The 14325-nt window shown below is 37.5% G+C and overlaps 1 protein-coding gene across 1 annotated transcript in view; it reads right to left on the bottom strand.

The window, feature by feature from the left end:
* Positions 1-10859: 10859 nt before the first annotated feature.
* HFM1 (helicase for meiosis 1) overlaps positions 10860-14325 on the bottom strand; it is a gene marked incomplete at both ends in the record, with an annotated part of 62593 nt that continues 59127 nt past the window's right edge. Inside the window, 4 exon segments of the mRNA XM_083358151.1 lie at positions 10860-10926; positions 11933-12084; positions 13304-13415; positions 13908-14013. Coding sequence (XP_083214277.1) covers positions 10860-10926; positions 11933-12084; positions 13304-13415; positions 13908-14013 — 437 coding nt within the window.

Raw genomic sequence — 14325 nt, forward strand, 5'->3', positions numbered from 1 at the left:
GGCATCTTTTAATAGATAGTTTCACAGTTACAAGTAAATCACAATTTCATTTACACAAACAAAAGCTTTCTCCCATGTATATATTATTTTACCATCAATAAGAAGGAGGCTTTTTTTAAAAAAAAAGACACACAAAACATAATTCTAAACGTTGTAATGTTTGATATTTTATAAAATGAACCATCCTCCTAGAAAAGACCACCATCTTCTAAGTAGCCTGGATAGTGACCTTTAAGAGTTTTTGAATTTTTCTTTTGCATGGCTTTCTTACTTGAAAAATTATGTATATAATATAAGTATATTATGTATACTTATACTAAACTATTTGAGTCGTTCAAGCAGGGACTGCTAGGAACCAGAAATGGTAAATGGATGCATTAAAGAAATCTTTCTCCAAAAAATGACATTTTCAGGGAACAAAATACTATTGTGGGGCCAGTTTTGCGGATGGATGGGGTTTTTTTTGGTTATTGTCCAGACACATTTATTGTTTATTTATTAACTTACTTATCCATTTGTATACCACCCAGGGTCATTTTAGGAGATGGATGGTCTCTAAATATGATCATAAACAAATAAATAAATAAATTTAGGTACCACCCATCTCACTGTAAGGTGAAAGACTGTCCTTTTGATGTTCTTTCATTTCTGCCTTTATTCCAAAAAGCTATTTTCTGCACTTGGTGGTTGTCTTCTTCGTAGCATGCTTTACCGAAATAATACCTTTCCTACAAGAATTGCAGCCTTTTTCTTTCACCCTGAATGTATTTGGTAATAGCTGCCCCTATAGCCGAAGCAGGGTTCTTTCCAGTGATGGGATTCAGCCAGTTCGCACCAGTTCGGCAGAACCAGTAGCTGATTTTTTTGTTGCCCAAGCCCAGAATGGACTTCCAGAAGCAGCACCCACTCAGAGAACCGGTTGTTCACATATTTGAATCCCACCACTGGTTCTTTCTCTTCCCTCTCCTTGCCCCTAACTGGGTAGGCAGTGTTTTTCCGTGTTCGAGGTGGGCCAATATTATTGAAGGGATTTTATTGTGCTTATGATTTTAGTATGTTTAAGCTTGACACTAGCAGCTATTTTATATATGTAGTAACCATTTTATATTGATACTTGTAGTGTTACTATGTAGTCATTGTTTTGTTACTTTGTAATCATTATTTTCTAGCCAATTGCCTGAGGAGATGCTTTATGTATATTGGAAAAGTAAAAGTCTCATGTTAAACATATTCCTTACATGAAAAGAGCACAGTAAGGGGAGGTGGAAAAGGAGTTACGGATGGAGCCTGGGATGCTGTGTATGAGTCATCATCTTGGAATTGTTTTTCTGTGCTACCTGGCTCCTGATACAGACACCTGATCTTTTTGTTCAGAAAAGGTACAGTATAAAAGGTGGAAGACATCTTTCCTGGTTGTTGCCTTCATCCTTCTACCAGCCACGAAGAGAGATAAGGTCACCCCTCTCTGTTTTGAACAAAATTAAGTTGTAATTCTTTGCTGAAACCTCGGCTCAGGAGTTTCTTTTGGCTCTTTTAAATTCCTGAGTAGCGCTGGGACAATTGTGAGGCTAAGTGGAAAACCTCACATTATGAAAGCAGGGCAATATTTTTCTAGATCTCTTCTGTGCTTCTTCTTGTTAAATTATTGCTTATTTTTATCTGAATTATCGGAATATCAACTCATGCGCTCTTACATACGTCACATGCTAATATGAAATTGAACTAACGTAATCTCCCTTAATTTGCAATCTTTTCTTTTCTCTTTTGGCCCTTCCCCTTTTTCTTTTTCTTTTCATTGTTTGTGCTGCTTGTCTTAAGACCGACCTCCTAAGGCACGTAGCTATGAAAATGCTATGATATCGATTCCTTGTCTGTGTTGGAATTTGGAACCCTCGCTTCTAGAGACATTCAGAACAGGTGGCTGTGCTCTGGGAAGACGAGCTCTCTGGTATGAAATTTATTTTATTAGGTTGTTTTTTTTAATCCTGTCCTTATTACTTGTATAAGTGATTCCAGGCAGCGAACATACCTAATCCTCCTTCCTCCTCCTATTTTCCCTACAAAAACAACCCTGTAGGAACTGAGAAAGAATGATTTGCCCAAAGTCACCCAGCCAACTTTCATGCCCGAGGCCAGGCTGGAACTGACAGTCTCCTGGTTTCTAAGCCAGCATCCTAATAATCACTAACCAAACTCCAAATCAAAGATGCCTCATTATTCAATTATTCCCCTTTGCTGCAGAAGATGTCTTCACCAAGGGACAGTATGCTGGGATTGTACATCTGACCCTATAACTCATGACTTACAATTATCATGGCTAGTGTTGAATGAAAAAATCTTCATCAGGGTCCAGTCCAAGCTGGGGATAAACAAAACAGAGACTGCTTTCAAAAGGAGGTTGTGGTTTATTGAAGAGCAGAACCACAAGACATGAGGCTCTGGAGCAGCTGATCACATGTAGCTGGGAGTGGTGGAGTTTTTATACCTTCTGGGACTTTTGTGTTTGGAGTTCCTGTTTCTGTGGCATGAACTTTGGCCTGAGCTTTGGAGCGTGCCCTTTTTGGTATTGGTGGGTTAGTCCTCTTATGTCCCAAAGGTCATATCCTGCTTCTCTGGGGCTGGGGCTGATGGCTTATTTCCTGTGTTGGATTTCTTGGGTGAGGGGTGGCTGGTTCTAATTCTATCACTCTGCTATTGTTAACTATCAGTTTTGCTGCAAGTTCCTGTCTTGAATGGGCTTCTGCCTGGAAGTATTTGTTCATGAATGGGGTCTCAGACTTTCTGAATGGGATTATGAAATGTGCATTTCTACAGACCTGACCTGTGCCTGGGGCTATTATGAAAAACTGGACTGGGTTTTCTGCCTTTAAGATCCTTTATAATGTCCCCCAAAATATTTTTTTCTCTGGGGGGGCGGGGTGCTGTCCTCCTACACTAGTTACACTTATTTTACAACAAATCCAAGCGAAGAAGGTTCATCTCCTTCAGGGTGATTGCTTCCCAACAAGCCAGAGAAAGGCATAGAAAACACTCAAATTCTACAGGGAAAATGAACAGGAAGGGTCAATGGGAGTTTGCCAGGGCAATGAGCTAAAGGCAATGGTGGGATTCAGAGGGTTTGCACCACTTCAGCAGAACCAGTAGCTAATTTTATGTTGCCCAGGCCCAGAATGGACTTCTGGAAGCGGCATCCACACAGAGAACCGGTTGTTCACATATTTGAATCCCACCACTGGCCAAAGATAGTCTTTAAGCAATTTTCCCTTTTAAATCAAGAGGTTAATTTGAAAGCCTGGACATAAAGGGAATAAAGAAAATATAGGGCCACCACCAGCAATGCCTCTAGGGACAAATGAAAAGGAACAGATAGAAAGAAGTCTGCAGATCTTGTGGATGTTTATATCAATGCCTGACAATAAGGCAGTGATGTTTGCAGCAAGTACAGTCTTGTAGTGGTCCTTGAAGTAAATGGCCCCTTTTCAGGTGACAAAGAATTTGTCACATCAAATAAGATTTTATAGCAGAAGCAGGCAAAGAACACACTTTCTGCAAAGAAGACAAGTGAATAAAGGAGTAACCCTACTGGTTGAAAATAAAAACTACAAATAAGAGACATTAGAAGAGGTCTCTGTTTCCTTGCAATTCAGAAAGTATCCAGAGACTCACAGAAGAAATGGGTCTGAACCATCAGGGGAAGTAAATAAGACATTAAGGGAGCAACTATGTCCTGCAATAAGACAGAAGTATTGTCTTATCTTCACTTCAACAAAAAGCTAAAATTAGATCCAATTTGGTCCTTTTCTCACTTTACTCAGAAATAATATTGGAGTAGTTGATACCTCACTATTCCAAGGCTTTGAAACAAATGTGTGCCAGCAGGTGTGTGAAATGTATTGTCTACCAAAAGCAAAAATGTGACAGAACAACTTTCAACATTTATTTATTTATTTAGAGGCTGCCTGACTCCAAGCCACTTTGGGTGGCTTACAAAAAGTAGAAATTTATCAAGTCCATTGAAGGGCATTGTTTCTTGCTAATTCACGCTAATTCACAAGGAAGCTATAAATATATCATGTTGACTTGAAAGATCTAGGAAGGATGTATAACATTCTGGAAGTTTGGATGATGTTTTTATCCGTTCTTGAAGTCTATGGAAAGAGATGAGAAAAGAAAACAAGAAATTGACTTTAAGTACCATGAGAGGAGAATTTTGGCTTCTGGAATCATAACTAGAATGATCTAGATCAGTGTTTCTCAACCTTGGCAACTTTAAGAGGTGTGAATTTCAACTCCCAGAATTCCCCAACCAGTGCGATGGCAAACTGGATTAAGGGAAGTTTTAAACTATGGGATCGGAGAATTTTTTAAAAAAATACTGAACAGAGTTTGCCATAAAGACTTATGTGCTGCTAAAAGAATTAGGATGTAACAGTCAGGTTTTTAGAACCAATTGTAAAATAGTAATGAATATCAAACAACAAATATAATTACTTTTCATTATTCAACATTTACTTTGGACCAAATGAAATATAATGGAAAGCACTTTGCTGGCTATTTTACATTTCTATTTTGAACTATTTCATTTCAAAATAAACTACAAAATATAAAACTGCATCTTGCTCTTAAAACAATGTGCCTCCATATTACTGAGCTTATCTGATGTGTGATATTGTATGCTCTGATGTGTTACTGGAAACATGTCTAAGCAGTAAAAGCAAAGGTATTTTTGTGGCGATTCCTTTGAGGTTCTGATTTTTCAGAGAAGGAATTTTTTTTTAAAAAAATAAATGTTTCCATTTCATGTTCAGGTGCAGATTCTGTCAAACTCACTTTATAATTCAAATCAATACACCAGGTAAGAGAAAATATATATATAATGGTGCTGAAATAAAATTAAAAGCAGGTAGCAACATGTACAGTAGTTTATTACCAAACTCAAACCAGTATGATGGCAAATGTGACTCTTGTTATATTGAATTTTCCTTTGTTTACCTTGTTATAAGAAAAATATAGTTGTGATGCAAATTGTATAGACTCTTCTGTTGAATAACAGCTTTAGCATTCTACTATGTCATTTGAGAGTTAGATATCTCATTTCTTTCCTTTCTGAATAAGGAGTGCCGTATAGTGTTACATTTTAGTTGGAGAAATACATGATACTAATGATTTAAGTAAGCATCTGCACTTGGAGTAATTTCTGTAGCAGCTGGATCATTGTCCCATATGAGTTCCGTGTAACCCTAGTAAAACTTTGTTTCAGCAATCAGCTTTTAGAGAAACTATAAAGGTACAGGAGTCCTTGGCTTTCAACCATTTGTTTACTGACCATTCAAAGTAGCACTGAAAAAATGACTTATGACCGTTTTTCACACTTATGACCATTATAACCTCCCCATGGTCATGAGATCAAAATTTGGATGCTTGACAAGTGACTCATATTTATGATGGTTGCAGTGTCCCGGGGTCATGTAATCACTTTTTGTGACCTTCTGGCAAGCAAAGTGAATAGGGAAGCCAGATTCACTTTACAGCGATTTTACTAACTTAACAACTGCAGTGATTCACTTAACATCTGTGGCAAGAAAGATTGCAAAATGGGGAAAATTCATTTAACAACTGTCTTGCTTAGCAATGGAAATTTTGGGCTCAATTGTGGTGGTAAGTCGATGTCTACCTGTAGGCACTCAAACTTCCAAAATTTCTCTCATGGCTTTAAAACAGGGCACCCCAAAGTGGTCAATATCAACCTCCAAGCTTCAATGGGACTATCTAAGGCAGGGGTAGGGAACCTTGGCTCTTTTATGACTCATGGACTTCAACTCCCAGAATCCCTGAGTCAGCATGGCTGGTTCAGGAATTCTGGGTATTGAAATCCACAAGTCATAAAAGAGCCAAGGTTGCCTACCCCTGATCTAAGGAAATGATTATTTTTACTATGACTATTGTTTTTGGTAGCTATATTATACTTAGTTAAAGAAGGAATTATTACATTATTTTTCTATAATAAATGATTGGAGGTTGATGAACAAGCTGAAACTTTATCAAGGGGTCAATGAGCTGAAGAGTTTGGAGACACCTACTTTAAAAGTTACAGACCATGACCTTTGCATCCTTCCTTATTCCACTCCTTCAAGAGTCATGGAAACTTCCACTACTGCAAAATTACATGTGGGTGACAGTTCTGTTTCTTCTGCTTTCCTGACCAAAACAGACTTATCTGGTAAAAGGTACAAGTATGCAGTAGAGTCAGCTAGGTTGCTGATAAGGGTGTAAACAGAACAACTAACAAGCACATGCAAGGCGGGCATTTCTTTTTTACCTTCTAATCTGGAGGTTTAGGGCAGTAGTATCCTACAGTTTTCCACAGTACAGTATATTATTCCTAATGTCGTTCATTTCTGATGAATCTTTAATGTGATAAAAGGTGAACCACCAAAATAGGGCTCATAAAACCAGCTCACATGTTACTATAAGAACAAGCTGAGGTCGGGCCAAAGAGTGTTCCTGGAAATTAGGGAGCTAATATGGAAAATGTTCTGGATGCTGCCTCGTGTTCTCCATTGTCCTAAGAAGTGTGAGTATGGTTTCAGAGAGATCTTGGGGTTTCCCCTGTGGATTTGTTGGGTAGTTTAGTTGAGGCTTTGGGACACATTTCCTCTATGTGGCCACTCCTTATGTGCCAATCCAGGATGCTTCTTGGTTTATTGGAAAGCTCTTGGAAACGAAGAAGAAGAAACACTAAGCACCATTGGAGGAAATTTGAAGCAAATCTGACCAGACAGGTAAGAGCCCACATTAGGGATTACCTTGTAATGATAAAGACAATGAAACATGAATGTGTTTCTGCCATTATTATATCCATTGATAGCCGTCCCTGTTGGGTAAGGAAGGCTCCCTGGAACATCTGCTGAGCCACTATGAAGACTATTTACCCTATCTAGTGGATGGAGGGATGCGGTGGCTCAGTGGGTTAGGACACTGAGCTTGTTGACCAGATGGTCGGCAGTTTGGCAGGTCAAATCCTGAGTGCCGCGTAACAGAGTGAGCGCCTGTTACTCGTCCCAGCTTCTGCCAACCTAGCAGTTCGAAAGCACGTAAAAATGCAAGTAGAAAAATAGGGACCACTACAGTGGGAAGGTAACAGCATTCCGTGCGCCTTTGGTGTCTAGTCATGCTGGCCACATGACCACGGAGACGTCCTCGGACAAGCGGTGGCTCTTCGGCTTTGAAACAGAGATGAGCACCTGCCCCTAGATTCGGAAACGACTAGCACGCACGTGCGGGGGAACCTTTACCTTTACCTTAGTGGATGGAAGTCATTCAAATCTACTCCAACTTAGACTCTGAATGGGCAGGGCAGGCTGAGGTGCATGAGGCACAATCTGGGGTTGTGCACAATCCGGGGTTAAAATTGAGTGGGTGACTCCTGAGAAGGGGACAGGACTCTCTGTAATGTCAGCACCACCAGCTATTTTGTTTATTGGATTGAACCTCTTCGGGGTCATGAAAGCTGCCAGGAAAGTCAGCTGCAGTTGGGTCCATGCTGTGCGGTCAAATCTCTTTACAAAAGGGAGTGACACTTCTTGCCTTGAAAGTGGAGATGGTGTACCCTTTCTCAAGAATCTTATTCTTGGACCTAACTATTGTCAATAAAATGTAAACCATTATATTGATTTTTGAAAATATCAATCATTATCATTCCCAAATTCAGTTGTCCTACATTTGCTTTTTTAATTGAAATTTAATTGAATAAGGACAGCTTCCCTAGGCAGGCCCAAGGTCGAAAGATACTGTATAATTGGGTATCATCAATGTACTGATGACACTGAACTGTAAGATGGTGGATGGCCTTGCCCAACTGTAAGATGGTGGATAGCCTTGCCTAGCATGTAGATGTTGAAGAGGAGGTTAAGAAAGAGTAAAACCCTGTGGCACCCCACAAAGGACCCTATTGATCAACCTCTCTACCCTGACCACATTTTATTATTCTCCTCAATGTAGTTGTTAAATATGCCTGGAGGCTGTGCGAGTGCGAATGGGGAAGAACTGTCTCAAACTTAATCCTATTAAAATTGGCAGAATACAGGGGAGCAAAAGGGAAAAGATTGTGGGAGATAGGCAAGTGAGGGTTGTTGAAGTGCACCCATTGTTGGAGTTGGGCAATGTAAAAATTTAATTAAACATTAAACAAACATTTGAGAACATATTGAAACAGTTATCAAAAAGATTCCCCTGAAACTGATTTCTGGGAGAGGCTAGACTCTAAAAGAAACATGAAACCAGCCAGAATTAATTAGTGGAGAAAACAATATATTTTTTTGTTTGGCACAACACAGATTTTATACTCCTGTAGATTTCATATTTATTATAAGACATTCTTAACAAGAAATGTACTGTAGTAACGAGAGATGTAGCGGAAATTGTTTGTTAAAAGTTTTATTGGACATAGTCTACCAGAAATCTGTTCTATCATTCATAACTTCAAAACTTGCTGATGGATTTTACTCTTATCCTGTGGTAGAATATGGAAATTAAAGCCTCTTAAAATAAAAAGCGCAGTGTAAAGTATATTGCAAAAAGAACTGAAGCTGTTCCCTAAGGTATGAGAGACAGATTATTGATGAGCAGCATATGAAAATTGAAAGCAGTATTACATAAAGAAAAAAAAGTTGTAAGAAGAAACTTCAAATTTATCTTTTGAACATTAATCACTTTTAAGACTGAAATAAAAACATTAATAACTACTAATCCCACCCTTGGGCAAGATTTAATTTGAGAAGAAAAAGAAAGCAACCCGGAGAGTTATTTTTTTTCCGTAGTGCTATCTGATATAAAATCTACCCAAAATGTAAGGTGGGAGGATAATATTCCATTCATTTCATCTAAGAGTCAGACTGATAACCCTCATGTATCTACTAAGAATTAAACCCCACTTATGCCATTGGATTTTCTCCTGGGTAGATAAGTAAACAGTAGGACTAAATCTGTTTATATTGATCAATTGTTTCCAGTATGATTGTGGAATGCTCTAGAAAGCTGCAAATCATTTTAACAGGGGCTGCCACAAAGGAGAGAGAGTCAAGCTATTCTCCAAAGCACCTGAAGACAGGACAAGAAGCAACGGATGGAAACTAGTCAAGGAGAGAAGCAACCTAGAACTAAGGAGAAACTTCCTGACAGTTAGAACAATTAACCAGTGGAACAACCTGCCTCCAGAAGCGGTGAATGCTCCAACACTGGAAGTTTTTAAGAAGAGACTGGACAGCCATTTGTCTGAAATGGTATAGGGTTTCCTGCCTGAGCAGGAGGTTGGACTAGATGGCCTCCAAAGTCCCTTCCAACTTCTTCTTCTTCTTCTTCCTCTTCCTCTTCCTCTTCCTCTTCTTCTTCTTCTTCTTCTTCTTCTTCTTCTTCTTCTTCTTCTTATTATTATTATTATTATTATTATTATTATTATTATTATTATTATTTATTTATTTATTTATTTAATTAATTAATTTTGAGATGAGAGCCACGGGTGGCTGAAGAGGAAAGCAAGTAATAGGTATGACTGAAGGAAGAACAAAGATTTGAATCTAATATATACCAGTTTTCACACCAAAATTAAAAAGACTTGTTTCTTTGGCTTTCATCACTGAATTAGTTTCTGAGAACTTGGATCTGTTAAAACTCAAAAAACTTAATCAATTTCTATTGATTGCCCTTAAGTTTCTGCATACCAACTGGACACATAGTAAGATTCAGTGAATGACAATGGAATATTTACAAACATTTGAGCCGTACTTCTTAGAGCTATACATTTCTGTTTTTATGATTGACACATATATAAACATAAATGGCCAAAGACCACTGTATGTGCTGCCTTTAGTTCTTTAGTACATTTTTTTCTTAAAGTAGAACCCATGGGCTCCTCCAAAGAAGCTCTGATATTGGGGAAAGGGTTTTTTAGAGGTCACCAGAATTGCATGCAGAAGGAACAGCTGAGAAACATACATACATTTACAGTATGCTCATGTTTTTTATAAACAGCATTCTATTCTATATGGTAATATCCCAATGCCCAGTTAAAATATATATTTTCTATGACAAAAAACCCCCTCATTCATGAAAATATTTGGATCCAATGCATTCTTACCCTTGTTGAATAAAAACCAATGTGAGATAATAGTATTTAAAACTACAAAGAGTTGGCAATACACTCACAAGCACACACTTAATTTTAAAATGCAAAGTTAATACAAGTAATTGACAGATATAAAAATCTGGAAAAAGTACTTTTTTCAGTAATAATTTAAGAATAAAGCTATTGTGGTGTAGTGGTTAAAGGTGCTGAGTTAGAGGTTTTGAGGCCATGAGTTCTAGTCCTGCCTTGGGTTTAAAGCCAACTGGACAGCCTTAGCCTAGTCCCACTCTCTCTCAGCCCTAAAAAGAATGCAAGGGCAAGTTGCTTCTGAAATCTTGCCAAGAAAACTGCAGGGATTTGTCTAAGCAGCCACTAGTTGTCAACACTGACCAAAGGAAAGAAAACAATAAAAAAATAAAAAGTAGTTCACAAAGATATTTATTTAAGATATATATTTAGCAAAGATATTATTTTCCAGAATAAAACTGTAAAATTTAAAATTCAAAAATAGTATATTTTGAATACAATCTTATCTAATGAAATGTTTTGACATTTAAATAATATTACAGTTTAAGTATATGAATAAGTAAATATATAATGTTTTGGTAATTGCGGTATTATCCATATAGCAAAATTGACTATCAATGAATTATTAGAAACCGAAAAAGTAGAAAATTCTCATCCTCAAAATTAAGATTTATTCTTCTCCACTGATAAAATATTTTGTTTATGAGCATTAGAAAAGGCCATCAAATATGCCAAGAAAAGGCTTAATATCACCATCATCATCATCAAGCTGTTGCCTAGGACAAAAAAAATCACAAAGAAGATATTATTTCTACTATATAAACCTTATAAAAATTTCTAGGTTTAACATAATACGGAAAAGCTGTTAAACCAAAATATTGTACTAAAGTATAAATTGAAAGAAAAATTATTCCTGGAAACCACTACATAATTTCAGAATGACAACGGTCCTGATATTGATCTGGATGAGGAACAAAGTGTTCCAGGATTTTCTAGAATATTTCATTCCTAAAGCAATGACTTTTGTAGAACCCTAATTATTTGTATGTCAATAGTGAGCATTCTCAAGGGTGTATAGAGAACAGTCAAATATCCATTAACTAAGTCAGGAAGAAAAAGTTTAGAATCTATACTTTGGAGCATACAGACACATAGCACTGTGGACTGCAATAGACAATCTTCTGTGTTTATGGTTTTACTGTTGCCTGAAATATAGAAATTAGTTGAGTTGTGTCTATATACTGTTCAGTTCCAGAGAGTGCAGATTCGCAGCCATACATGGGAGAAGTCTGAGATATATAGTAGGAAGGTAAAAAAAAGTTGCTTAGTTGTGAGTTTAAAGGTAAAAGGTAAAGGTTCCCCTGCACATGCGTGCTAGTCGTTTCCAACTCTAGGGGCCGGTGCTCATGTCCGTTTCAAAGCCGAAGAGCCAGTGCTTGTTCGAGGACATCTCCGTGGTCATGTGGCCGGCATGACTAGATGCCAAAGGCGCACGGAACGCTGTTACCTTCCCACCATAGTGGTCCCTATTTTTCTACTTGCATTTTTACGTGCTTTCGAACTGCTAGGTTGGCAGAAGCTGGGATGAGTAACAAGCGCTCACTCTGCTACGCGGCACTCGGGATTCGACCTACCAAACTGCCGACCTTCTGATCGACAAGCTCAGCGTCCTAACACACTGAGCCACCACGTCCCTTGTGAGTTTATGACCTTTGAAATACATGTTCAGCAATCATTATGCAAATTTCAGTTTGGTGATTCTACTAAAATGTTTCTTAATACCTAAGATCAGCCCCCTTTGTCATATTTCTGTTGGTTAAAAAAAAGTCTGCCTTTCCAGCAATTTGGTAAGATCTCAAGGCTGTTTCTGAGGTTGCAGTTAATTGTGCCATTTTCAGGTTTTCTGGTGGATTATATTCTTCTTGAAGTCTAAACTGTAACACAAAACCCCCCAAAACAAGTGGATATATTTAGCACCATAAGAATAACAATTTACTTCTGTATTACATAATTTTACACAATTGAGTCTTAAATAAAAACTTAAGGCCTAATATTATAACAGGGTGATTCTATGCTATATTGTACAGAGAATATTTCTCAAGGGTCCAAGTATCAAAAGTGACACTAAATTCAGAAATATTTCCCGGTGTATTTCTCTTTACCACAATACAAATATCAAATAAACAATGAAGTCATAACTGATCTTTTCCCCTAGATATCTTCCCTGTAAAATATCCTAGTTAAAATTGATAATTCCTTAGCAAAAAAGAAAACTATGTAGGAGAAGCTGAGGAGGTAGGCCCCAAGTAGATACTTAAGGCACTGTGGGCCACATTGGTCCCATGGACTGGCATCTTGCTATCCATAATATAGTCGATCAACTACAGAGCTAACTAGTGGAAAAAAATAAAGATAGAAAAAAATGTGGCCCCTACTTCCCAAACTTGTAGATATGACCAGGACCAAACCCATTTCACCACTGTACTTAATTCCATCACAGCCATAAACGAGCATCCCTGCCTTCAGAAAGAGCTTCTATCTAACCAAAGAATAGAAACTTCACTCACTGCTTATGCTATAACCTAAGGACGGCCTTAATAAAGAATTGCAATAAAATAATTAGGTGATTAAGGTATCATCCTTAATCAAAGTCAGGCAGTTGATTAGCATCTCCTGAACAATGCCGCTGCCTCTTCTGAAAGTGGCACTTTTGCCTAACAACAGAAATGCCCCAGGCACACAGTCAAGGACCTGCTGAATTTCCCCAATATTTACCAACCAATTCAACTCTGAGCATTTTCTGCCTGTAGCCCTCAACTTCTATAAAACTCTTTGCTTTCCCATTGTTTGGCGTCCCACTTTCTTGTAAAACTCATTGAATAATTTTTTTGGTTATTTCTACTCTTTGTGGAACCCTTTTCTTTTTTCTGAATTTTTCAAACAGCAACAATCTTCCAGAAAATGCTACGGAATCACAGACATCCAAGTATGTGCAACTGTTGTCTCTGTCTCAGTCATGTACACAGACAAACGTCAGAAAAATTTAACAGGTAAAATTGGTAATAAACATAATAAAAACTAGGTGTGTTCTCAATACACATTTAGCACAATTTTAGACCAGCAAGATTATCAGATTTGAGAATCATCACTTACAATATTTTGACTTTCATATTCTGTAAATAATTTGCTACTGGATGGAGGAGTCAGTGAGGGGGAGTAAGAATTTTGCAGGTAGATATCAGGTTTCATTTTATCTATAGAATAACTGGGGGGAAAACAGAACCCAAAACAAAATTAAATACTGTGAAATAAAAAATTATTGTATAAGATTTTAAAAATGTATAAGGTTTTATGTAACATTTTGAAGCATTTTTATTCTAGACGTACAAGATGCATAGTAGCTGTAACAATATATATATTGCACTCCACTCTAATTATACAGTACTTATATTTAGGATGTTTCTGGAGAAGATTTATTTACAACAGGGGTGTCAAACTGCCGGCCCACAGGCAGATGCATCATGTGGAAGCCGCGCCCACCCCATTGCCGGCAATGGCAAAACTGTCCTGATACATTGCACGACGTCACGTGACGTCACGAGTTTGACATGTCTGGTTCACTTAACAACTCTGGCAAGAAAGGTTGTAAAATAGAGCAAAACTCACTTAACAAATGTTTCACTTAGCAACAGAATTTTGGGCTCAGTTGTGGTCATAAGTCGACTACCTGTAGTTATTTTACTACTTTTATAGATACCTTTTAAAAGGTACTCCAGGAGGTTTATTCTGAGTATTTTGGCAAAATGATGAGTTTTTTCTCAAATTCTGCATGCACATGTTTCTAGATTCCAGCGGAGAAGATTCTAAAACATAAAAATAATGCCAAACATCTTGCAAATAGTATCCAAAGATATCTGAAATTGATCTGATATATGTAGCATTTTAGTACTATAATAAAAAGGATTGGTCCTTGATTGATTTAAAAAAAACAGCTGTAGACTAAATAAGTAAAAAGTAATCCCATAAAAAGGCAATGGAAAGACACTTCTGCATTACTGCCAAATATTTGCACTAATATTTTAATACAGTCACAGGAGTTAAACTCAGCAAAACAAAATCTTTATCAAAACAAAATCTAATCAATCATACAGCTTGCTTATTTGTGGTTTAAATCT

Source organism: Vipera ursinii (genome assembly GCF_947247035.1).
Source record: "Vipera ursinii genome assembly, chromosome: 3".
NCBI lineage: Eukaryota > Metazoa > Chordata > Lepidosauria > Squamata > Viperidae > Vipera > Vipera ursinii.